The sequence below is a fragment of the Elephas maximus genome, chromosome 7 (assembly GCF_024166365.1).
Source record: "Elephas maximus indicus isolate mEleMax1 chromosome 7, mEleMax1 primary haplotype, whole genome shotgun sequence".
Lineage (NCBI taxonomy): Eukaryota > Metazoa > Chordata > Mammalia > Proboscidea > Elephantidae > Elephas > Elephas maximus.
In genome coordinates, this window is record NC_064825.1 from 127,279,314 (window position 1) to 127,305,311 (window position 25,998).

The 25,998-nt window shown below is 55.9% G+C and overlaps 2 protein-coding genes across 4 annotated transcripts in view; one reads left to right on the plus strand and one right to left on the minus strand.

Annotated features, from left to right (window-relative positions):
- FLRT1 (fibronectin leucine rich transmembrane protein 1) overlaps positions 1 to 24,577 on the plus strand; it is an 89,739-nt gene extending 65,162 nt beyond the window's left edge. The window contains exons 3-4 of one of the 2 annotated variants that reach the window (XM_049892324.1): positions 8,841 to 9,783; positions 22,485 to 24,577. In XM_049892324.1, the coding sequence (XP_049748281.1) occupies positions 22,534 to 24,558 (2,025 nt within the window). In that variant the 5' untranslated portion in view covers positions 8,841 to 9,783; positions 22,485 to 22,533 and the 3' untranslated portion in view covers positions 24,559 to 24,577. The remainder of the gene's footprint in view (positions 1 to 8,840; positions 9,784 to 22,484) is intronic. The other variant, XM_049892325.1, reaches the window with a different exon arrangement.
- MACROD1 (mono-ADP ribosylhydrolase 1) overlaps positions 1 to 25,998 on the minus strand; it is a 174,836-nt gene that overhangs the window by 101,987 nt on the left and 46,851 nt on the right. The gene's annotated exons all lie outside the window — the stretch shown is intronic.

Here is a 25,998-nt window from a genome sequence, read left to right on the forward strand (position 1 = left end):
ATTCAGCGAGGTGAGGTATGAATAGTGCCGGCCTCAGACTTAATGTGGGGTCGCTGCTATTGTCGTTAGTATTATTATTGTCCACATAAAGCACTTAGTTCCCCGTGCCTGGGTCATCGTTAGAACTCAGTCAAGGTAGGAACTGTTGTGGCTGCTGCTGACACAGTCCCTGCCCTGAAGAGCTCAGGAGGAACAGACACTTATAATCCAGGAGGGAGAGAGCAGGAGCTGAGAGGGGTGGAGTCCTCAGGAGGAGGAGCTGAGGCCTGAGAGGCTGTTAGCCAGGAGGGCGCAACAGCATAGCTGCACGACCAGGCCTCCTCCCAACCACGACCCCTGACTTAAGGAGGGAACCCTGGGTCATCTAGGCCAGCCCCTTTTGAAGTGTTCATCCTTGTCCCACCTCTCTGCCAAGTGGTCGTCCAGCCTGGGCTTGGATGCCCCCAGCGATGGCAGCCTGGTCCACCTCTGGGCATCTCTGCCTCTTGGGGATTTCTTCCTTAACTGAATCCTTCTCAGTCCCTCCGGCCTGGTCCTATCTAGTTTTTGGGCCTCCCAGAACAGGTCGGTCTTCCTTCTCTGGTCAGATGTCCAGATAACCAAGGATAGGAGACTGTCCTCCTCCCTGTGCTGGGCTGAACAGGCCCATCACACCCCCTGAGTCATTGCCCTGAAAACTGCTTACCCCCTGTGAGCCGCCTCCTTGGCAGTGTGGTTGTGCATCGTATAAAGCCCAGAACCTAACAGTCTTCCTGTTTGGTCTGACGGGGGTGGAAGCAGGGCAGGATGATGTGGTGATCACCTCCTTCAGTGTGCAGCCTATACCTCCTTTGATGGAGCCCAGTGCTGGGGCAGGGTGCTTCTCTGTGTCTGGTAGAGTCGGCCACCTTGCTTTACATACATACACAGAGAAGCCCAGGCTGATAGAGAAAGGTGCCGGGGAGTGTGAAAGGCCATGCTGAGGCATGCTGGAGACAAGGGAGGGTCAGGAAGGACTTCCTGGAGGAAGGGACAGTTGTCAGCCAGAACCGAATGGAGGCTCCTGGAATAAAAGGACCTTCTGAGTCACCCAGTCCCACCCGCACCTGACCGCAGGAAAACTGTCAGAGCCATCCAGTTGCTTACATCATGGGGCGGAGACTCCAGAAGCTGAAAGCGCAGGTTCTCAGGAAGGATCATTTATCTCTAGGAAAAGCGGCTTGCGGAGGCCAACTGCAGAGGCTAGAGGCCTCTCAGTGCTGGACCCCCAGCTTCTCGTCTTCAAGGACCCAGAAAGTTCCCCCACACCCCTACCAGGACCTTGTCATCCTTGACTGTCCCTGGGATTCCCACGGGGACTTGGGCCCAAGCGCTCAGGTCAGTGGCCAAGGAGTCCCTTTAGGGGAATGCCCATGCCTTGGCCTGCCTCCTGGCGGCGACAGGTTAGAAGCCGTAAGGCCTGCAGCTTCGAGGTGGGCCCAGGCCCTTTCGGCTCCGGTACCAGGGGCCTCGTTAGCTGCAGCTTCAAAGAGCCTCTTTATTAACAAGAGTATGCTATGAATTCTTTTTCTTCCTCCTCCTCTCCCTAAGGCAGGCTCCCAAATGAAAAGGAAAATACGCAATGAAAGGCAGTAAGGAAGCCTCACAGGAAAGCCAGGCGTCTGCAAAGACGAGGAAAAAGCATCATTCCACCCTCGTGTGAGGTGTGGACCTCGCTTATATATTTATTTAAAATGGTCTCTCTCTCTTTCGCCTTCCTTCCAATTCAGCTGGTCTCTCAGGTGGCACTTTAAGTTCTTTTGAAGTGTTACAACCATTTTCTCCTCTTTCAATTGACAAAAAAGGGAACCTAATAGCTTCCTGAGCCACTAGCTGTAAATATTAACAAAGTCTGGCCACGGAGCCCTTGCGCACAGCGTTGCTCCCGGCCGGAGAGCATGTTTACGGGAAGGAGGGGGGAGATTTCCAACACGGAGGCGAAAATCCCTTGGCACAGGCTTCTGCTGGTGCAGGGAAACCAGAGAGCTGGGGGAGCTGGAGAGAGGGCGCCTATCCCTGGGGGCTGGAGGCGGCACAGCTGGTGGGAGGGAGTGGAGAACTGAGGCTGTCAACACGCATTTCTGGAAGAAAAGGCAGCTTTGGCTGCCTTTTGCTGTGCCCGAGAAATTTGGATGATGGCAGGTGTGTGGCCTGGAAGCCCTTGCTTGTGGCTTTGAGTATGGCTGGTGGAAGTCTAAGGCAGGACACTGGTCTTCTGGATGCAGCAGCTGGTGGGAGGGTAAGGGGAGTGATGGGCCCCAGGGGTGCACACTGGCCCCCCCAGCACCTGCCTGCTGCTGAAGGAGTTGGAGAGGGAGCTTCTCAAGTAGGACAAGATCAGCTCCAAGTCAGGGTCTGAGGCTGGGAAGGGGGCTGAGGGAGGGGGCAACCAAGGAAAGGAGCAGAGCCCGGGTTCCCTGACAGCTCCTTCCCCCTAGGGAGACACACTACACCACAGCTGCCAAAGTGCTGCTTCAAACGTCCACTTGAGAGCCTATTTCACTGATGAGGAGACTGAGGCCAAGGCTGCCAGCAGACCCGTGGGAGAGCATTCAGAGGCAGGGCAGCCAGGATGGGAGCAGGTCTTCTGCCCACAGGCCCCTACCTCCCACCTTGGCTGAGGGGGTGAGCTAGGGGCACCAGGGCAGGAGGGAGGCCGTCAAAGCCACTGTCTGCTGCCAAAAGCAGGCCAATTTCCCAAGATAAGAGGTTCCAGTCCTTGCTGGGAGCACCAGATTCATCATTCCTAGCTCCCCCTGGGCTGGCCACAATACCCCCGTGCGAGGACGCCTGCTGGGTAAGCGGCCCGGCCTGCAGGGCAGCTTCTCCTTCCTGGGAGCTGGCAGGCAGTTGAGGAGAGCACTGCCAAGCTCTCTCTTGTGCCTAGAATCACTCTGTGAGTGGGCAGTCTCCAGCCACTGTGCCCCTCCCTACAGGCAGAGGGGCAGGCCCCCTTCTTGCTGCCCTCTAGCCACTTGTGGCCCCCTTGGGCCTCCCCACCAAGGCTGGGAGCAGCGGTCCATGAGGCGAGCGTGAGCTGCCCTTGGCTGGCCCTCCTTTAGCCCACTCTCACAGGCTCATGTGGGCATGGAGTTCCTCCCACCTGCTGCCCGCCCGCCCTTGCTCAGAGATTTCAAAGGCACAAGAGCACTCCAGGCAGAGGAGGTCCTCAGGAGTCTGCCTGCTCCCTCTCAGTCTCACCTGCCACCCAGGGACATCGAGGGCTGCACTGCGGGACAGCGCCTTCAAGCTTGGGAACCCCCCTCCTCCCCAGTGCCCTGAACTGGAAAGAGCCAGGCCACCAACCACCCCCAGGAGGTGGAGGGAACACGCTGCTGGGCCTCCCAGGAGGAGCAGCAGGGGCCTATCCAGGCCCGATGTGGCCCAGGGCACGGGAGCAAATTCCCAGACCACCTCTGGCCATAGCTGCCCACGCTCCCCCAGGTTCCTGCTCCAGCCCACACCTGAAAGGCAGAAGACAGGAGAAAAGGATATCCCTTGGCATTTTTTCTTGGGAGGAGCTCTGTCCCAGAGGAAGGAGCCCTCTGGAATGTGAAGGTGGAGCTGCTGACAGCCCACCCAGCCCCAGGCTCTGCCACCTGGCTTCCACTTTCCCCAGCAGTCTCTCTCTGAGGGCAGCATCCGGCAGTGGTCCAGGCCCCTGGCTGGGTGGCATGGGCTCCAGCAGCCGGCCAGAGACTGGCTCGCACACGCAGTTGCACACGCATCCCAGAAGGTCTGGGTTTGTCAGGAAGCAGTTTAATTAGCAGAGCAGAGCTCGGAGGTTCACACTGTAAGCAGCCTCTCTCGCCTCCACCCCTTCTCACCAGCTCCCTCCGCTATGCAACGCAAGGCAGGTGCAAGGCTGCAATGCCAGGCGCAGGAGCCTGGGGGCCAGACTGAGTACGAAGGGGGCAGGGCAGGGCCTCCAGGCTGGGCACCCGAACCCATACCTGCTCAGACAGGCCCAGGGACTGTGGGCTGGATGCAGAGTAAGGCTCGGGAACCCTAAAGGAGGTGGTCCCTGTGGTGCTCCTGGGTAATTCTCGCAGGGGTACTCATCGAGGAAGGAGCGTGGGGCCCTCAGGAGGTCTCCCGAGTTGGCCCCTTCCCTTCAGCCCCACTGCTTCTCCCCAGCCAGGTCCCAGCCCCTGCTCCCAAGGACATTGTCCCAGGCTCTCACTGGTCCCCTCCCATGTACCCCAGCCCCGCCCATCTCCTTGACACAGCCAGAGCAATCTTTCCAAATTTTGAATCTGGCCTGCTCCTTCCTGCCTGGGCACCCTCACTGGTTCCCCACTGCCCTCAGAATAAAAGCCAGGCCTCTAGGCAGAGCGTTTAAAGCCCCCGAAGACCAGGCTCCCATCTCCCATTCCCGCTTAGCTCACCACCCTCCACTAACTCAGAGCTTTGGGAACACCAACCTTCTCAATGCACCAAGCTCTTCTGCCTCTGAGCCTTTGCTTATGCTGTTCCCTCAGCCTGAAATGCTCTTCCCACCCCACCCCCCACCATGCTGATCCTGTTACAGGAGTAGTCCTCCTCCCAAATGGAAAAGCTCTCCCTGCCCTGTAGTCCCATCTCCCAGCCCTCTGTCCAGTGTGATGGGGGTGAAAGGAACGGGCCCCACCGATGGCCAGCAGGTAGGCACCCTGGTGGGGGGAAGTCAGCAGCCTCGAACAAACTCCAGGTTTGAGTCACAAAGAGCCTTTTCATTTGTCAAGGTCAGATACAGATGCTGACCTCAGCCTGGAAGTCTAAATGCAAGGAAACCCTGGGTCTCCAAGCTCTCACCAGCTTTGACCTGTTTACAATTATCTAAAGTCTGTCCTCTTTGCCACAGGGCAGCTCTGCCAGGGAGTGGGCATTTGAAATGCCACTCAGCTAAGTCACCATCCATAAACCCCACCTGGGCTTCCAGCAGCACATACCAGGCATCTGATTAATGACACACACACATAAAATCTGTTCCTGAAAGCCATGGGTTGAAATGAAACAGGAGGGCTAATTGCTAATGTAGGAATTAGTATCAGTGAGCACAGATCTTTAAGGCAGCATGAACTATAAAGCTAAAGACTGGTCCCACTTCGGGTGGGGCCCTGAAGGCAGGGGGACGGGGCGGAAACTCTGGAAGACAGAGTATAAGGACGATAGGTTGTCAAAGAGGAAAAAGGAGCCATACTTGCCCACTCTCATTTGCCACTGAGCTCACACGTGTTTGGCATGATACAGGAATCTGGAGAATCCCAGAACCTTCCCCAGGAAGCCCCCTGCAGCCCACCACACCCCCAGGCTGGGCAAGGCAGGGCTCTCTGGTCCCACAATACCCTGTGTCTATCTCACACTGTGGCCCTCTGCAAACCAGCGGCCTCCCCACTGGACTGAGATCTCCTGGAGGGTGGGGGCTCCCCTTTGGTTCCTGAGTGTCTTGCATGGTGCCTGGAGCATGACTGGACTCAGTACATGTTTGTTGAGTGCATGAATGGAAGGATGGGTGTATGGGTGGATGGATGGATGGGTGGGTGGCTGGGTAGATGGATAGATGGGTGGGTGGGTAGATGGATGGGTGGAGGATGGATGGGTGGGTGGGTGGGTGGACGGGTAGGTGGATGGATGGGTAGGTGAAAGGGTACACAAGGGAGTCTCAAGAGACAGTCAGGGACCCTTGGTGCAGTGGGCCCAGGGCATGTTGCGTTTGGTTGATGGTGTGTTCCGGTGCACTGAGGCTTGGTCCAGTGCGAGGAGAAGGCAACTGGCCCAGGCTTTGAGGCTCCTGTCTCACGCAAGTTCTGCAACCTTGGACAAGCTCTCCCCTCCTCTTAGGTACCACTGCATTTACATCTGTACAATGGTCATCCCTGCCCTGCCAGCCCTGAGCCAGCCACACTGAGTTGTCCCCAGGCTCAACGGAGATGGCAGAAATGACCTGGAGAAGGACAGGTGCATCATTCCTTGGTAAACCATGTACATATATGAGCAGCACCTGTCCCAGTGCAAAGGCTCAAGTGGAGATGTGAGATTGAGCTCTAGCTTTCTTTTCCCCCTTTTAAATTTCTTTTAAAGCAGTTACAATAGAGTTGTTTATAACAAAAAGTAAAAATGTATAAGCATCTCAAGTACTTACAAATGGAAGCTTTCATTATGCTTACCAAGAAAAATGGTTCTTTGGTGCCAGCATGGAGAGACTAGGCCTGGAGCCTCTGAGAACAGGGGAAGACTGAAGCAAGAGGGGTGAGCAGAGGCTGGCCCATGGTGGTGGGGGGCAGGGAAGGGGATACCCAGAGCTGACCACTCACCTGTGGCCAAAGAGGGCCCTGATTATTGAACCCCTGGGGCTGCATGGATTCACTGTGTCCTTCATTAACTCAACTGACCGCACAGAAAGTTCCACACGCAGCCATTCCCTCCATTTCCACCGTGTGGTCTCAGCTCACTTGATTCAGTAGCACGCCCATTGGGAATTCTTTGGAGGGCACATTTACATATTTATTCCCGGGCCTAGTTTGGTTGAGTGAATACAGGTGGCTACAAATGACTGTCATTATGCACCCACACGTGGGAAGAGCCACAGTGCTCCCCCAAGCTCACACCTCCCAACTGCTGACAGCCAGGCTCACCTTGGAAAAGGAATACATCACCCCAGACACCAAGAGGAAACCCGAGGTGTCCAATATCTGCTCTCTGCCCGGGGCCCTTCCTTGTGCCAGTCCCCCTCCTGCAAGAATCCCCTGCAGACATCATCCCTCACCTCCTGCACAGGGTCTGGGGCATGATCCCTGAGATAAGAAGTCCTCAGGACACCAAGCCCAGGTTCCAAGAAGGCTTTGCAGAACCACTTGGGAGGGTGTAGGCCACAGGACACCTGGTGTGAAGGATGTTAAAGCCGGATGGGGCCACCAAAAGCCTTCATTTTCTAAGTGAGGAAGCAGAAGTAGGGTGTTCGCTGGACATATTTATTAAGCACCTACTGTGTGCAAGGCGGCCAAGCCAGGCTGGATGCATTTATTAAGCATCTACTGTGTGCAGGGCACTAAGTCAGGTGCTTGAGATTCAGGTGCCGGCAAGCAGATGCCCCTTCCTTCTTGAACCCAGAGAACAGTCCCTTACACTGTGTCATTGCCACGAAGGTACGTGCAACCACGCACACACATAGTGGGAGAGAGGCCTGATACAGGAGGTGAGGGATGAGGTTGGAGCAGACAACTTGAAGAGTGCAAGGGCACAAGGGAGGGCATGGGGCTGGTGGACTGGCAGGGCCAGGCCCTGCGGGGCCTCCAGGTTCCCATGAGAGCATTGCCTTTATCGTGAGAGCTCTGGAAGGGCCTGACGCAGACGCGCCAGTGGCATGAGCCTGCCTTCCTGGATTCATCATTCCGAAAGCAGGATTCGGCAGTCTCTCTGTTGTGGGGATGCAGCCAGCCATAGCTGGCTGGAGCCTCAAGCACTCCAGGCCACCGCTGCCACCCTCTCTAAGTAAGCACAGAGGCCCTACCGCCTCCGCCCCCACCGCCAGCAGTATAAAACAATTTCCTCACCCGGGGCCAGGGAGGCAGATGACCTCATTGGATTCTTTCCATCTCTCGCTTTCATACAGAAATTACAATTTATAATTGGGTGAAATCACACGCGTGGTAATAGCAATAAAGGCTGGAGCTGGAGCCCGGCTTTCACCCTCCACGTGGGGACGCTGTCCTCATCTCCCCTCCAGCCCTCCCCAGGGGGCGCTGCTTGCACCTGGAGTATTTATGGCACTGGCTGGCTCTTAAGCCTCCTTCCTCCTAGGGAAGTTTGTCTCAAGACCCCCACCCCTGCTACCCTGTCAGCCCCCCAGCCTCAGCCTACAGGCCATCTGGCCAGCACCCCCTCTCCCCACGTGCAAATCCTGCCAGGCTCTGAGCCCAGTGGGCGGCGACCCCCCAGTCTGGGTTCTGGGCTGATTAAACCACGTTCCCTAAATATCCCTGTTTGTATTTGTAACAGCCCCAGATGACAAGCCTTTCTCAAATCAGCCACCTTCAGCCTTACAAAGAAAAGTGCCCAGATGCAGCTGAGCCCATCTGGATCCGATTTCAAACCAGAGCTAACACTCTCAGATGTGGAATAAAAGCCCTCTTCCAATGAGGGGCTCCTGCAGGGGGAACGCAGACACCAGGGCACCGAGGGGCCTTCAGCAAGCCACGCTAATGAGGGGCCATCGGGAGGTGGTTTTGTTGTGGATCTGGGGCACAGCCTGCCCTGCCCCCCAGGTCTCTGTGTCAAGGGCAGGTGGCCACAGAGGGTAGCTGGGGGTGTGGTGCCCTGACCCCGGCCTGGGAAGTGAGGGAGATCAGGAACACCGAGACCAACTTCCCTGTTCTCTGCTCCCCATGGCAGCGGGAAAGGCAGGCTTGCTGTGGAAGCCCAGCCAAGGTGGCCCAGTTGGAGCCTTTGAATGACATTTAGCAAAAGGAGCAGGTGCTGGGGAAGCAGAGCCAGCTCTGGGCTGGGCAGACAGCCCCGTGTGGCCAGGAGCTTCCAGAACTTCACATTGCCCTTTCCAGCGCTTCCGCTCCGGTGGGGGGGGGGGGGGGGGAGGGGAGGGGAACCAGGAAGCTACAGGGAAGGGCGCTGGGCAAGGCCAGCTGTTTGTTATGGTGGCACGCAAGTCAGCCCCGGATTTGAAAAAAGGGCAGCGGTGGGAAAGATAATCCCAGCCCCCTTCCCCGCCTCGTGAGAATGTGGCTTTCAAGAAAACAGGATCGTAGGGATGGATGGGGAAGGAGGCTTGTCCTCGTGGGGTTCCTGATTTCCTTGGGCTTAATCACTTGTATTGTTTTTGGCAGGTGAGGAGGCAGGGAGCAGGTGAGAAGAAGGCATCCTTTTTGGACAGACAAGACCAGGGGGTAAAGCAAGAAGAGTTCAGCCTCCTCGCCTCCCCAGCAATAAAGCCTTCTCCACAAACAGGAGCAGCCAAGCAGGACTGAGTCCACCCCCCCCACCCCCCGCCCCCTGCATCTTCCCAAAGCCCAGTGTGGGGCTGACAGCTCAGCAGCGCGTGTCAGCAGCTCGGCCCTGCAGTGAACATCTGAACTCCTCAGCAGGGTAATGGACCCCCACCTGCCCCCTGGAGACACCGCCTGAGTGGCACGAATCGAGTCTTTGGAGATCCACTCCCTCTCAGCTCTGTCACGCCAGAACGCTCTCTGCACCGAACCAAGTGACTTAAAGAGATTAAAAAAAAAAAAAAAACTTGGTAAAGAAAAAGGGGGTAAAAGCCACGCAGAGGCCTTTCAGAGGAGGTGGCGGCCAGCAGACAAAAGGAGGAAAGTTGAAAGAGGCCGTGGAAGTTGCAGGCGACGAGGGGCCGCCTTGCCCTGCAATGGGCGCCAGGCCTTAGGGCATGCTTGGGGGGCACAGAAGGGCAAGCCCTCTGCCACGCACAGGAGTCCCAGGGCCTTGGAGTCACCCCTGCTTGCCCCAAGATCACGCCCCTCACTCCAGGGAGAGAGGCCAGCGGTGCCTGCAGTCCAAGGCGTGGAGGATGCAGCTGGGGACACACAGCCGCATCTGAGCACGACAGGCCCAGGAGAGTAAGACACAGGCCTTCCTCCCTGCGACCCCAGGTGCCCCAGCCCCACCCAGCGCCCCAGGTGAGCAAGACTGAGTGGGCTGCAGGGCCAGGAATGTGAGCGAGGCCCAGGCCCACCTTGTCCTAGGCTTGGCATTGGCACAGGGGCCTCCAGACGGGTGAACCCAGCGGGCTCTGGAGCTGTGGTACAGAAGCAGGTAAGGCGAGGGATGTGGAAAGGGCTCTGGGTGGCCCAAGAAGGCGGCTCTGGGCACCTTGAGGCCCACAGAAAGCCTGGCTCACTAGAGAGCTAGGTCTTGCTCTCTGAAGGCCTCTTCCCCCGGCTGGGTCACACTGGGGTGTCCCAGAGCTCCCAGGTTTGCAACTGGGTCCCACCTACCCCACACACACAGTTCGTGCAACTAGCAGCTTCTGCCTGGGCAGGTAGGGTTCATTTGCTACCTGCCCCCCTACCACTGGGCTCAGCCTCAGGGTGGGTGGACCCTGGCTGCAACGGAGAGGCCATATTCCTGAGTAACTCCCTCACAGTCCCTCTGCTCCTGGGGGGTCTGGCTCTGAGTGCCTCTCCACTGCAGGGCGACGATTTCCACCCAAAGCGGGCAGCTGCAAGTCTCTGGGGGAACTTCTGGTGATGCTTGTACTGGAAAGGCTGGTGGTGTAGTGGTTAAGAGCTGGGCTGCAAATCAGAAGATCGGTCGTTCGAATCCATGTGGCAGTTCTACTCTGTTGTTTAGAGTCACTATGAGTCGGAATCCACTCCAGGCAATGGGCTGTTTGTTTGTTTTTTGTACTGGCCACAGCACCTGCTGCCCTGGAACTGGAGGGAACCCCACAAGCTCCCCTGTATCCTGGCCTGGCTCTGCCCTGGACAAGAGGACCTGGGTGGGGCTGAGCCAAAGCCACCACTCAAGCCCTGTACCTACTGGCTCCGACCATTGTCTGCTCTGGCTTCCGGTTCAGCCCCTTTGTTGGCTAGAGGGGCAAACCTAGGCCCTGAGACCAGCAGTGAGTGCCCTGAGGTAACACAGCGTGCACCTGGCCGGATCTCACCCAGACTGGGCCCGTTGGGGGAGGGGCCCTGCCCTGGGGGGGCGGGACCTGCTCTTCCAGCTCCTAGAGGCTGGACCGGAGGGCCCGCACCTCCCCAAACACAAATTCCCCAGCAACCTCGAGCGGCGGCACCCCGGGCAGGGCAGGGAAGCCCCAATTCATTACCAAGATGGAAAATAACACTTCCTCGCGCTCTTCCCCAGGAGAGGGGCTGATTTATGACTGCACCAGGGCCCCGGACATTCGTCAGCGCTCGCGGTGCATACGCCGTCTGCGGGGGCATTAATAGCCATGTTATTAGCCACCGGCGTGAAAGATGCCCTGCGGATCGGCTATTTTCTGTTATTTATTATAAAGGCGCGCCAGCCCGGCAGCGGGCCCGAGCCACTGCAAGCGCACCTGAGCCCCAGGGAGCAAGCGCTGCCCCTGCCTGGGCCGCCACCCATCCCACGTCCCTACCGCACGCATGCCTCATGGCCTCCTCGCCCCATCCCTGGCCCTACTCTCCTCTCGGCCCCCAGGAGGGGTAGGGGTAATTTCTAGAGCTCAGGCCTACAGCCCCAAATATGTGTGGAGAATCTGTGTGCAGGGCTGGGTGCCTCCGGTGAGCTGTGCAGCCCCCCCACTCCTAAGGGCAGGCACACAAGGAGGGGCAAACCAGAGGGATCTGGGTTTGGGCCTTGGCCCCCCCAGTTGAGAGCAGTGTGACCTTGGGCACGTCTGTCCCTTCCCCTCCCTGAGTTCACATCCCTTTATCAGAACCAACTTGACAGCAACAGGTTGGGTTGGTTGGTTTTGGTTTGCGCACTGGGGACACAGGTCCATCCAGCTGTTGCCAACTGGAAAGGAGAGGACTATGTGAAGGGCCCAGCACGCAGCCAGCATGAGGTGGTACCAGCTACTGCCACTGATGACAGGCCTAACCCCACAAGGCCTGCAGGTCTGCAGACCCAGTTACACCTTGCTTGATCTGGGATACTGTCCACTGTCACCTAGTGTCTCCCCACGCCAACCCACTGGGAAAGAGGGGTAGAGTTTAGTAGTGCCAAGGGCAGAGAAGGTGGGTGTGGAGAGGCTGCTGTCTCTGTCCAATCACAGAGTGACCAGGGACCAGTCCCTTCCCCTCTCTGGACCTTGGCTTTCCCTCATTTATAAACAGCAGGTGATTCACCTGGCTCCAGGGTCCTGAGGGTTGGGCTCCATACTATGTGTTTCTGTGGGGGTGGGGGAGGGGTAAAGACTACCAAGTCATGCTTCTGCCAGCCAGAAGGCAGACTACCCCAGCTTTCCAGCCTCTGAGGCCTGGGGACAGACCTGAGGCTGGGCAGGGCCGGGTCTCCCCCCCTTATCAGAGACAACAGTGACAGAAGTCTTCCCAGAGTTTGCCCTTCATCTCCAGGGGCTTGTCGGGGCCTCAGTGGGCAGCTGAGAGGGGCAGTAAGAGACTGGGAAGGGAAGAGCACTGGACAATGAGTCCGGGGCCTGGGTCTGCATCTGGTCCTCCACCACCCACTGTACCTGCCAGACCAGTCCCTTTGCTTCTCTGCACCACTGTGGTCAGAGCGCCAGGTAATTATCACCTCCCAGGTGGACCCGAAGGAGGGCTGCCTCCCTCTTTTCTCCCACTGCCTGGCCCAGGGCTCCAGATCCTGGGGCCTCCCTTTCGGGTCTCCATTCATTCATTCACCCACTCATTTATTCATCACACGTTGACTAAGCAGCCCTTGTTACCACACCCATGCTGGGCTATGCAGTTCCTATTCAGACATGAACGAGACAGACCGACCATGTCCCTGCCTTGTTCGAGTGTACATTCTAGTGGGAGGAGTCAGACCACCAATGGGTAACCGATAAATAAATGATAAATAAATTGGGAGGCCTCACTAGGAGCAGGGCCTGCCCCAGCCACCTGTCCTGGATGCTATCCCAATCCCAAGAGGCCTGGCCCAGCTCCAAGTCTTTGATTGGTAATCAGGAATTATCGCTATTTAGCCAGCCTCCCCTGGTCACACTGCTCTCTTCTGGACCCCTGCTGGGGCCCAGGATCCAGCTGGCTGCTGAGGGCCCATAAGTGCAAACCCTGCACGTGGTCACGGCCCTGTTCTCTGCCACTGTCCCAGATCTGCTTCTCCCTTCCTGCGCCCAGCCTCCCAAGATAAAGGCCCTTCGGCCCCTCTCCTACCCTCTGAAACTCCACTGGGCTTTCTCTTTTCCTTTCCAAAAGGAATTAAGTTGCAGGCTAGGCAGCTTGACTAAAAATGGACTCAGACAGACAGAAATACCAGATGCAGGAACATCTTATTAAATAATGCGGAGAGAGCAAGAAACAAAATTACACGTGTCTCCTTTCATCCCCCCACCCCCTCCTGGCCCCGAATAGTTTAATATCGAACACTGTTATCAATATAATTAACCTCCTAAGACACAATTTTAAAGTCTTGTTTTTGTAAAGCGATTTGCAGTCTCTGAAGTTCAGGACATCCCGCCCGGCGCCGCCCAGACGGCCCACGCAGCGAGGTGAACTCGGGCACATTTTGAGGGGATTTGCATACCTGTCTGCAATTACCGCCAGTGATAACAGCTGATGCATAATGCATGCAGCATGAAATTAGAAAAATAATTAACTTTAGGTTTTAAAAGAATCCCTGCCCCACCCCCATGTCTTGCAAGTTGGAAGTGGCACCCAGAGACAAGATCGGAGGAACAAAGTTGTGCAAGGTGATGGGTGTGGCAGGCTGGCATATCCTGGGAGCCAGGGTGAGGAGGGCCTTGAAAGCCCCCTGCCCAATGCCCCTGGTGGACCCAGACAGGCCTTGAGAAGGGGTGCCCCTGGGGTGCCTTCGTGAACTAAGCTTGGAAAAGCCCCACTCAGGCAGTTCTCAAGCCCCCCTTCCGGCCGGGGTTCTCTTGCAGTGGGCCTGCAGCAAAGTATTACATTGCTGTTAATAACAGTATTTGTTCCCTCATCTCAGCACCACTCTGTCTGCTGAACACTGAAAGTAACCTTATTCTATCCTTACAAAAACTCAGTGGAGCAGATAGTTTAATTGCCCCATTTTACAGATGAAAGACCTGAGGCCCAGGTCCCCCCCACCCCAGTAGGTGGAGCAGCTGAACAGCACCCAGGCAGGCTCACTGGGGCACACTGCCTTTGTTGTGGAAGGGCTTCCTGGGGCAGCACAGGGAGGAAGCACCAGGAGGGAGAGGCCTCTTCGCCCTCCTCCCCTCCATCTTGCTTGTAGCTGAGCCCCCCGTGGTAGCCAGCCAATGAGGAAGAAAACGTAGAGTTAAGGGTTGGGCCTGCATTGCCCTCATTATGTTAAATTTGCGTGAGGGCTGATCACAGATCCAGAGATGACTGTCCACCCTGCCTGCCTTCGTGGAGCTCACCATCTGGCGGGGGAGGGAGTCAAGTGCCTGTGGGGCTGCGCCCTGTGGGGCTGGGGTCCCCCCAACCTGCCTGTACCCCTCGGGCTGAGAAACGTCTTCCACCTCCAGCCTATCCTGTGCACCTGCCTCCTGCCTCAGGGCTGATGTTGCAAGTGTGGGGCCCCCTGGGAGAAAGGGCTTAGGGAAAACACACAGAATTATTCTTGCTGGAGGGCGGGGGCGGGGGCGGGGGGCAGCCGCCTGCAAGAGAGCACACCTGGGGGCTGGGTGGGGAAGCTAGAGCTCCCAGGGTTCTGTGGCAGCCCTGCTGCAGTGCCACCACACAGGCACCAGAGTCCGAGGGATTTGCAAGGCTGGGGACTAAATCGAGCAATTACAGCCACAAGCAAGTGAACAGGGTCCAGAGGTCAGTGGGGTGGGGAAGCAGCCAGCACCCGCTATGTCCTTTCAAAAAAGCACTATCCACATGACCCGTGTGTTTGTCCTCCCTACAAATATGTCACAGATGCAGACATTTCCCCTCCCTGGTTGGCCCAGTCTGAGACGTCCCCAGCCAGGAAGAGGGCAGGTGGAAGCACGGAAGTTGGAGCGTGCCCAGGCCAGGCAAGGTGGGGTGGCTGTTCCCTCTGGCTGCGGCAAGACCCTGGGAGGGGCCCTGTGATTCAGAAAGTAATGTCCCCAGGGGCCAGGAGAGCAGGGGGCAGAAGCCAGGGGTCCCTGGCAAAGGCCCAAGCAGCGGAGAGGGTTGCTGTTACACATGGCCCTGAGCCACCGAGAGGGATAAAGTCTCCCTGAAACCGACCTGTAAAGCCATCACAGATGGGTGTGGAGCTTTCCATTCACTCACTTACTGTCCTGCCACTCAGCTCACTGCCCCCCACTCAGCTCAGTGTTCCCCAACTCAGTTCACTGTTCCTGACGCCTGGGACACCGGGGGAAAGCCTCTCCCTCTGCACGGGAAGCTGTGCCCCAGCACCACAAAGGGTTTTATGCACTAGAGTTGTGGCTTCTGGGAAAATGCTGCCCAAAAGTCCCAGGGGGTGAAGTGGGGTTCTCAGCAATACTTAAAAGATAAGGAAACTGAGGCCCAGAGAGGCATCACCCCCATCTGCTCTGGATGCAAGGCAGGCATGGGTGTGGCAAAGAAGGGGCCACTGGAGATGAGAGGAAAGAGATAAGCAGTGGCAGACGCCAGACTGCTTGTTCCTGGTACTACCAGGGAATCAGAACAGCTCTTTAACCTTACGCATCAGTACACTCAGGTTGTACACACTGTAAGGGGAACTATTACCACCAGATTTATAGATGAGGAAACTGAAGCTCAGAGAGGGCAAGCAACCTGCTCAAGATCACACAGCCTGGAAATGACAGAGGCAGGATTTGAACCCAGGTCTCTCTGTCCTGGAAGAAGGCAGGGGCCAGTAGCTGATGGAGAAGGCCACGAATGGTACCCCAGGCCCCCCCTCAGCTAATGGGGGTCCTGATCCCTCCATCCAGAGCCCTTGTGGCTCCAGACCCTGCCACACACACAGAACCCTGCTGTCAGTTATGGAGCTGGCAGGTCATAACTTATACCATGCTGAAGTCTGCAGGATCCAGGAGACGGCAACAAGTGATCCCATAAAAGACAGGCGATTTACCGGGTTTAATTTGATGACCACATAAACCATCAGACACACAACAAGGGAATAAAACAGCCGCCAGGCACCCGAGCAATTAAAGGGCACCTCCAGGGAGGTGGGCTCTCTTTGTCCCCCTCCCCCAGGCCCATCCTGTTTTCCTGGAGCCAGAGGGTCCCGCCTCAGGGCGGCCTTGGGTTCAGGGGCTGCAGAAGAGACTTGGGTCCAAGATGAATGAGGCTTGAAGGCAGGGGAGGCGAAAGGCCTTGGGTCCCTGCCTCCCAAACATGTCTCGGTTATCCATCAAGCACCTCTGAAAGCTGCAATTTAGACTCTATTATGATGCTGGGCCTCTGGAGGCTGGGGACTGCGGCCATGAGCTGAGCCGGCACTGGAACAGATGTCTGTGCCAGAGAATGCGTTGGCTGGCCTTGGCTTTGGCCTTAACAAGTCTGCCCCCTGCTCAGGGCATGGCCCCGGAACCACCAAGCCCAGAGGCCACCTACATTCCTTGTGCCAGGACTCAGAGGCTGAAAGACCAGGGGGATGCAGGAGCCCCTGAGCTGTTCTATCTCTGGCACCTGCACTGCCCCCGACTTTTGGCTCATAAGCAACTCAAGGGCAGAACTTTGGTGGCTCTAGCTCCCTGCAGAGGGAGTCGGATGAGGTACAGCTGGAGACCTGAGTGGGCTGTGTTCTCTGACATCCCTTCCCCTCTCTGAAGGAGCTCTGGTGCACACTGGTTAAGCACTCTCTGCTAAGCGAAAGGTCGGTAGTTCGAACCCACCAGCCATTCCACGGGAGAAAGATGTGGCAGTCTGCTTCCTTAAATGTTGCAGTCTTGGAAACCCTATGGGGCCGTTCTGCTCTGTTCTGTAGGGTCACTATGAGTCAGAATCGACTCAAGGGCAATGGGTTTTCCCTTCTCTGAGCCTCAGGTCCTTCAGCTGTAAAATAGGGATGAGGACCTGTGTGTATGTGGCAGCCACAGGTACAAACCAAGGACCTCTGCACTCATGAACCCTGTGAAGAGGGGAAGGGATGAGGCCTGGCCAGAGGGTCCCTCCGAGTGCCCCAGTGGATCCTCTCCTCTGAAGGCCAGGTGTCCAGGCCTGTGCAGCTGTCTCCTGCTTCAAGCCTGTCCTCTCCTGCGTCCTGGAACAGTGCCCTTCCCAGTCCCGGATGTAATGAGAGGCAAGGGAGACAGTGGCCAGATAAGAGCCTGGGTGGCCTGGGACACCCACGCTTTATCCACTTTACTTACCTCCCAGGGCAAAGCAGACAGGAAGCTTGCAGGGAGGGGGCCTCTTGGAAAAGAACTTCGAGCCCTCATCCCAGGCTCCACGGCCATGTCCGGGTGGGCTAGGGGCTGGGGACACCCTGTCTTCAGCAAAGACACCCCATCCTCTACAGCTAGACAGCTCTGAGCCAAATCCTGACTCCCCTGCTTCCTGCCAGGGGACCTTGGGCACGTCTCTCTATGCCTCAGTTTCCTCATCTACAAAATGGGTCAATGATAATGATAGTTCTTTCCTCGTAAGCATGTTCCTCCTAGAGATAGTAAGCATCTGCTACAGATCAACCACTGGCTGGGCCCAGGGGGATACAGCAGGAAACAGAACACCCAAAAGTCCCTGCCCTCACAGAGCCTTACTTTCTAATAGAGAGAAAGGCAATTATAAAAATAAAATCTATAGCATATTAGTTGGTGGTGAGTACCACAGGGAAAGTAAAGCCGGGAAAAGGGATAAGGAGTATTCCGGGGATTATGGTTTGTAATCAGGAGGCCAGGGAAGGCCTCCCCTGGAAGAGGTGAGGGGCAAGGGTGTGGCTCTCTGGGGAAGAATGTTCCTGGCAGTGGGAGCCGCACGTGCAAGGGCCCTGGGGTGGCTGTGCCTGGCTGCTGCAGACAGAGTAAAAGGAGCAGAGTGGACAAGGCCACCGGGGGTGATGCACTAGGGCACGTGGGGCCTTGACAGCCACCGTGATGACTGTGGAAGGCTTTGAGTGGAGTGACATGACCTGACAGGATTTTACAAGGTGACTCATCCTGCTGTGGGGGACACACTCGGGGGGCAGGGCGCACGTGGCAAGACCACATAGAGGGCTGTTATTAATCTGGATGGGGACGGGGCCTGAAGCAGGGTGCTCGCCATGGAAATAGAGAGGGGCGGTCAAACTCAGGGCACATTTTGCAGGTGGTGCTCCCAGGAGCTGCTGGCAGCTGGATGTGGGCTCCTGGGGGAGGGGATGAGTACGCAGGTGGGTGGACGGTGCTCCACACAGAGTTAGTGGGCAGCAGTATCTGATGTCACTAGCATCCTCCCTGGGGGACTTTTTCCACTGATATTTACTGACTTATTGAAAAGTTCCTTCATGGGCCAGGAACTGTGCTAGGCATAGAGCAGACGGCAGCGTCGCTGATGGAATTGGCCTTCGTTCTCAAAGAATGTCCTATTTAGAGGGAAAACAAACGAGAGAACCAGCAGTTATGGCAGGGGGAGGCGTGTGCTGAGCCAGGGCTTCGCCCAGGTCTCCGGGGAGCCCGGTGAGGGAAGAGCTCACCTGGACACAGCGCCCAGGGAAGGGGCCTCTGAGGTGTGGAGGCCAGGCCAGGGTCACCCGGTGAGGGAGGAGGAAGGAACCATGTTTGAGCAGACAGAACAGTGTGTGCAGAGCCTCAGAGGAAGAGGTGAGGTTGAAAACCAGGAGCAGCTTCGTCTGGCAAGAGCATCACGTGAGGGGCAGAGTGGTGACAAGAATGAGGCAGGAGGGGGCAGGTGTGGGGACAGGCCTCATAGAGCCCTGGACACCCAGGTAAGGGAGAGGAAAGGAGGGTCTGGAAGGGATGATAGGGGAGCAACAGGGTGGGAGGGAAGGATGGGGGGATGTGTGAGATGCCTAGCAGGCTGGATCAGCAAGACATACTAACTGGGTGAGGGTGGAAGCAGGAGACCATGGAGGGTGACCTAGCTTTCCAGCCTGAATGAGCGGGTGGAGGTGGAACTGCCCCCTGAGGGGGTCTGGTTGGGATGCACTGAGCGTGAAATGCCACAAGACACCCAGAAAGGATCCCCACTAGGGAACATGGGACAGTTCTGGGTGGGAGAGAGGTGGGGGGCCCAGGATGGCCTGGTCAGGTACAAACATGGGTTCTAGGACCTCAGAAAGACAGGAGTCACTGAGGAAACTGAGACAATAGCCAGAGCTCAGTGTGCAGGGACTCCAAGTGCTGAGGGGCTGAAGCGGTGGTGGGGTGTGGATGGGGTCATGGACACGTAGCCTGGCAAGCAGGCAAGCGTCCTCAGCCCCTGGGCCTGTGGTTGCTGGTGTGAGGAGTGTGTGGTTGCTTCACTGGCCCTGAGTGTTGGAGGCAGCCTACCACCTGCACAGAGATTGGGCACTGGCTGGCCCAGGGACAGCTGTCTCATCCACCCCCCTTTCTCCTGGCCTTCCTGACCTCTGCTTTCCTCAGGGGGCCTCTTCTCCACCCCCAGCTCCACAGGCAGAAAACCCTGTGTGCCCTTTCCCCCTCGCCCTCGCTTGTTTCCATTTCCAGCCCGGGTGTCTGGGGCCAGGCCTCCATCTGTGCTTGGTCTACCTCATGGACAAAGCTTCATGCTGATTTAGGCCTGAGCAGTGTTGGCGTCCCAGCCTTGGCAAACGCCAAGCTCTAGAAAGGCTTTGGAGCTTCATAGCAGCTGAGCAAGGGCCCCTGTAAGTGCAGAACAGACATGAGGTGCAGTGGTCACAGCGGCCGGAGGTGTCCTTGCCCTGCTCAGCACCACTGCAGGGTCATTGTCATTGGTGGTCACTGATAACACAGAGGCCATGGCCCCCACCTTGAGCACCTGCGATTCAGTAGGGGACATTAAAATACTAGTCACCAAACAGCAGGACCTGCAGCCCTCAGAGACTGGGCAAGAGGTGCAGTGCCGCAGCCAAGCAGGCACGATTCTAGCCTGTGACTCAGAGAGCCTGGGTCCCAAGCCCACCCTCACCTCTTCTCGGGTAGCCCTGAACAAGTTAACTTAGCATCTTCGAGCTTCAGTTTCCTCATCTGTAAAATGGGAACAAGGAGGGCACTGACCTCATGTCTGCTGGGAGGATTAAATGACTTAAATATTCATAAGGCTCCAGGCAGGGTCTTTATTATAATGTGAGCTACTGTACAACCAGAATGAAATCCTAAGCAGCTAAAACTTCCATAACTAAATATTTGGAGACCATATATCTGATAAGACTTAACGTGTAGAATATATAAACAACTTTTACAACTAAATATTTGCAAATTCTGTATCTGAGAAGGTTTAATATGTAGAATACACAAAGAACTCTTACAACTAAATATTTGCAAGTCATATATCTGATAAGAGTTTAGTATCCAGAATATATAAAGAACTCCCGCAGCTAAGTGTCTGGAAATCATACATTTGATAAGGGTTATGTCCAGAATATAAAAAGAACAAGAGCTGTACAGAGTAGACAATAAAAGTCTGTTGAATGGATGGACGTGTGGATGGATGGACGGACGGATGGACAGACGGACGGACGGATGGATGGGTGAGTGGATGGATGGGTGGGTGGGTGGATGGATGGGTGGGTGGGTGGATGGATGGATGAAGGGATGGATGAAATGATGGATGAGTGGATGGATGAGTGGATGAGTGAAGGAATGGGTGATGAGTGGGTGAATGGATGGATGAAGGCATGATGGATGGGTAGGTGGATGAAAGGATGGGCGAGGGGGTGGGTGAGTGAATAGGTGAAGGAATGGATGATGAGTGGGTGAATGGAGGGATGAAGGAATGGATGGGTAGATGGGTGAGTGGATGGATGGATGTGTGGATGGATGGATGGGTGAAGGGATGGATGGATGGGTGAAAAGGTGAAGGAATGAATGATAAGTGAGTGGATGGATGAATGGGTAGGTGGATGGATGGATGGACAAAGGAATGAATAAGTGGATGGACACGTAGAGCTCTATCTGCAACACAGCAGAGGAAGAGACAGTTCAGCTGGGCCCCAGGGCAGGAAGAGCAATTTGCCAGATGGACGGGAGCAGTCCAGGAAGGAGAAAGGAGAAAGGTTTGCCATGGTTGAGAAATGGAGTTGCTCAGTTGCTGAGGCTGGGGCACAGGAGTGAAGTCCCCACTGGCTCGTTCAGCAGGTGGCAGCTCTGCTTCTCCTACCAGGGCTGCCCCCCAGGCTGGGGTCTCCGCTTGGGCTCCGAGAGGCCACCGAGCCCTCCATCAAAAGCCTTTATGACGCTAGAGTTATACGGCAGACATTTTGCCAGCGACATGATAACACCTTCCCACTGAGGCTGAAAGATAATTTTTTTTTTAAATAATTTTTATTGTGCTTTAAGTGAAAGTTACAAATCAAGTCAGTCTGTCACATATAAGCTTATATACATCTTACTACATACTCCCATTTACTCTCCCCTAATATGATAATTTCTTTTTAATTGATTTTTTTTTAGCAGGACGAACAGTAAAATAATATGAGAAAAATCTACTTTGCAATTTTTCTATTTGTGAAAACTGAAGTTTACACGTTGCAGACAATTCCCTTAGAGCTGGACCCCTCCCTCCTTTTCTTTGTTTCATTTCTGTAACCCAGATTCATTTCTGTAACCCAGATTCATTTCCGTAAGTGCAAGAAAACAGGTACATATATTTATATTTTCAAAATAGCTGAAAGTTTCATGATTTGGCAAGGGGGGGAGGTGTGGAATAATTCCCCACCAAATACGGAACACGGAGCAGGGGAGAGCACCTCGGATAAAGGGAGATTTCTGTAACTACACAAGAAAACGATTCCGTTGACACCTGTTTATTTTGTCTCTGAAATGTACGAGTGACAAACAGGACATGTTGTTTTAACACCAAACAATGAAGCGCCACACTCTCCACTGCTCACCAGTGACGACGCTGGCAGGTGCTTTTTTTTGCAGGTTCTAGTGACTCCTCTGTTTTGAGCTTGCAGGCTTCACAGAAACAAGATTTCGCTCCAAACCCTGAGTCTGAGCCAGCTAGTGCTGTGCGGTTCCAGTTCCGGGGAGAGGCTGTGGCTCTGGAGCCATAAAGCTTGCCCTAAATCCATTCCATCCACGCTGACAAGCACTTTTAATGTTAGCCATACTGTTGTTGTTAGCGGCCGCTTAGTTGGCCCCTGACTCATCGCAGCTCCACACACAAAGAAAGGAAACACTGTGCCATCCCCGTGATCTACTGTGGATGGACCGCTGCAATCCATAGGGTTTTCATGGGCTGATTTTTGGGAGTAGATCCCAGGCCTTTCTTCCTAGTCCATCTTAGTCTGGAAGCTCTGCTGAAGCCTTTTCAGCATCACAGCAACACACAAGCCTCCACTGACGGGTGGCTGGCATCTGCACTTGAGGTGCACTGCCCGGGAATTGAACCCGGGTCTCCCTCACGGAAGGTATAACTCTACCACTGAACCACCACTGCCCCAAGCATTAGCTATGAAGATTGGCTTAGTGAGAAATCTTGAAAGAAAAAAACCAAAACTCACTAAGCTAACCACTCCAGAGGCTCCCAGTCACACTCCGGGAGAGCTGTGACACCTGGTATATATAATGAATGAGCACCGTTTGCCCTTGATGAGATTTGGCACTAGCCAGATCGATTACCTGTGACATACACTTGGCATGACAAGGGCTGCTGCATGTGTGTCTCACATTTGACCTCTGCCCTGTAGGGACCCACAGCAGTGACCTGGTGGCAGGCAGGTGGGTGCCACAACCCACTTCCAGGGCAAGCTTCTCAGCTGCTGTTGCTGTCTCCCTCTCATGTGTCCTGTGCTCCTTGCAGGTGTGGAGGACCCAGATCAGGTGGGATCGGGTTCCTCCAGCGGTCCACCATGGTGGTGGCACACCCCGCCACCACTGCCACTACCACGCCCACTGCCACCGTCACAGCCACTGTCGTGATGACCACAGCCACCATGGACCTCCGGGACTGGCTGTTCCTCTGCTACGGGCTCATTGCCTTCCTGACGGAGGTCATCGACAGCACCACCTGCCCCTCGGTGTGTCGCTGTGACAACGGCTTCATCTACTGCAACGACCGGGGGCTCACCTCCATCCCCGCAGACATCCCCGACGATGCTACCACCCTTTACCTGCAGAACAACCAGATCAACAATGCCGGCATCCCCCAGGACCTCAAGACCAAGGTCAGTGTGCAGGTCATCTACCTGTACGAGAATGACCTGGACGAGTTCCCCGTCAACCTGCCGCGCTCCCTGCGGGAGCTGCACCTGCAGGACAACAACGTGCGCACCATCGCCAGAGACTCACTGGCCCGCCTCCCGCTGCTAGAGAAGCTGCACCTGGACGACAACTCCGTGTCCACCGTCAGCATCGAGGAGGACGCCTTCGCTGACAGTAAGCATCTCAAGCTGCTCTTCCTCAGCCGCAACCACCTGAGCAGCATCCCCTCGGGGCTGCCCCACACGCTGGAGGAGCTTCGCCTGGACGACAATCGCATCTCCACCATTCCGCTGCACGCCTTCAAGGGCCTCAACAGCCTGCGGCGGCTGGTGCTGGATGGCAACCTGCTGGCCAACCAGCGTATCGCCGATGACACCTTCAGCCGCCTACAGAACCTCACCGAGCTCTCGCTGGTGCGCAACTCGCTGGCCGCCCCGCCCCTCAACCTGCCCAGTGCTCACCTGCAGAAGCTCTACCTGCAGGACAACGCCATCAGCCACATCCCCTATAACACGCTGGCGAGGATGCGGGAGCTAGAGCGGCTGGACCTGTCCAACAACAACCTTACCACCCTGCCCCGCGGCCTGTTCGACGACCTGGAGAACCTGGCCCAGCTGCTGCTCCGTAACAACCCGTGGTTCTGTGGCTGTAACCTCATGTGGCTGCGGGACTGGGTGAAAGCACGGGCAGCTGTGGTCAACGTGCGGGGCCTCATGTGCCAGGGCCCTGAGAAGGTCCGGGGCATGGCCATCAAGGATATCACCAGCGAGATGGACGAGTGCTTCGAGACGGGGGCGCAGGGCGGCTCAGCCAACGCTGCCGCCAAAACCACAGCCAGCAACCACGCCTCGGCCACCACGCCCCAGGGCTCACTGTTCACCCTTAAGGCCAAGAGACCGGGGCTGCGCCTCCCCGACTCCAACATCGACTACCCCATGGCCACTGGCAACAGTGCCAAGGCCCTGGTGATCCACGTGAAGCCCCTTACCGCGGATTCCATCCGCATCACATGGAAGGCCACGCTCCCCGCCTCCTCCTTCCGGCTCAGCTGGCTGCGCCTGGGCCACAGTCCAGCCGTGGGCTCCATTACGGAGACCCTGGTCCAGGGGGACAAGACAGAGTACCTGCTGACGGCCCTGGAGCCCAAGTCCACCTACATCATCTGCATGGTCACCATGGAGACTGGCAACACCTACATGGCTGACGAGACGCCTGTGTGTGCCAAGGCGGAGACGGCTGACAGCTACGGCCCCACCACCACGCTCAACCAAGAACAGAATGCCGACCCCATGGTGGGCCTGCCCCTGGCGGGCATCATTGGTGGTGCCGTGGCAATCGTCTTCCTCTTCCTAGTCCTGGGGACCATCTGCTGGTACGTGCACCGGACCGGTGAGCTGCTGAGCCAGGAGAGGGCCTACAACCGGGGCAGCCGGAAAAAGGATGACTATATGGAGTCGGGGACCAAGAAGGATAACTCCATCCTGGAAATCCGAGGTCCTGGGCTACAGATGCTGCCCATCAACCCGTACCACGCCAAAGAAGAGTACGTGGTACACACCATCTTTCCCTCTAATGGCAGCAGCCTCTGCAGGGGCGCGCACACCATCGGCTACGGCACCACGAGGGGCTACCGGGACGCCGGCATCCCCGACACAGACTACTCCTACACATGATGTCCGCCCCACCCTGGCCGCCCCGCCCCGGCTTCTGGTGCCCCCCGCCCCCCCAGCCTGGCAGCATGGCTTTGCCCAGTCTGCCGCAATCCGAGAGAGCAAGGAAAAGAAATGCCTCTGGTGACTTTCCCAGCAGAAAGCAAAGTTTGGGGAGGGGTGACGATTTTATACAAAATGACAATGGGGAAAATTTTTTTTTTTTTTTAAAGAGTAGAAGGCAGGAGGGAGATTCGAGGTTGCTGAAGACATAATTTATACAGAATGATGCCAGTTGGGGAGGGAAGGACTAAAAATAAAATGACAGGAAAGGTTGGGCTGTTTTTTTTTTTCCGGAAGTGGAAAGATACTACCTGTACGACGCCTGTGTTCGCAGCCGTCACAAAAGAACCGTCAAAGAAAGGCAGTCGACACTTGAGGCCCCCACACAGCTCTCTGATGGCGCTGCTCCTGATGGAAGGTTTTCAGCCTCCTCACAAAGGAGAGGAGGAAGAAAAGATCTTTTGTAATGGAGATATTGTCCTGAAATCTCTTTCCTGGTTCCTTCCATACCATTTCCCTTACAGATTTACAGAGAGATCGGTCTTTCGCTGCATTCTCTGAACAATTATGTAGTTGGTTAAAAAAAAAAAAACTTTTTTTCTTTTCTATACCGAAACCCTCTTCGATTCCATGCGCCACACTCCGCAGACGGCCCAACGGAAGCTGCCGCTTTCCCTGCCACTCGGAGACGCAGCTCTCTACCGGTCTATCTCTATGTCATGTATTTAAATACAGCGGGGTAGTTACAGCCACATATGTGGTCCTTACAGTACTTCTTGGGTCAGTTCTTACAATTCCGAGACAGCAGAACTGCGAAAAAATTGCTTTCTCCTAGAAATAAGTGAGTAAGTAGACAAAGTATGTTGGGGACGGGAGTGGAGTGGAGGGAGGAGACTCGGTCTCCTGGGGATATTGCTGTTCCCAGAGGCTGAGGCATGTCTATCCAGGTGCGTAGCTTAAGGAGCTGGGCAAGGGGCACTTTTAGTTCAGCCCTATCTCAGGTTGGCCAGAGCTGGGCCGCTTTCCCTTCTAGTACAGAGAAGAGCTTTCTTTGAGTGCCAGTGTCCCCCTATCTCTCCCACCCACAGATACAATCACCTCAATAGCTACTTCCTGAGGGATTACTATGTGCTATGTGCTTCCTCCCGAGATGAGTAATTGGTGCAGGTACGAGGTTTTTATTTCAGCTGATTACACCTAATGGTTTCCATGGCTGCTCAAACAAAGCCCAGAAAAAGCCCTGGCAGACAGCACCCCCAAAATCCAGAAAACTCAGCTGTGCCCACCCCTGGGACACTGCTCTCTGAGAGGGAATACAAGCTGGTGTCTTTCTAAAAATTCCAGGCTCAAAAAGGGTAGCAACCGGGACCTTCAGAAGAGTTAAGATTTTATTTCCTCCCT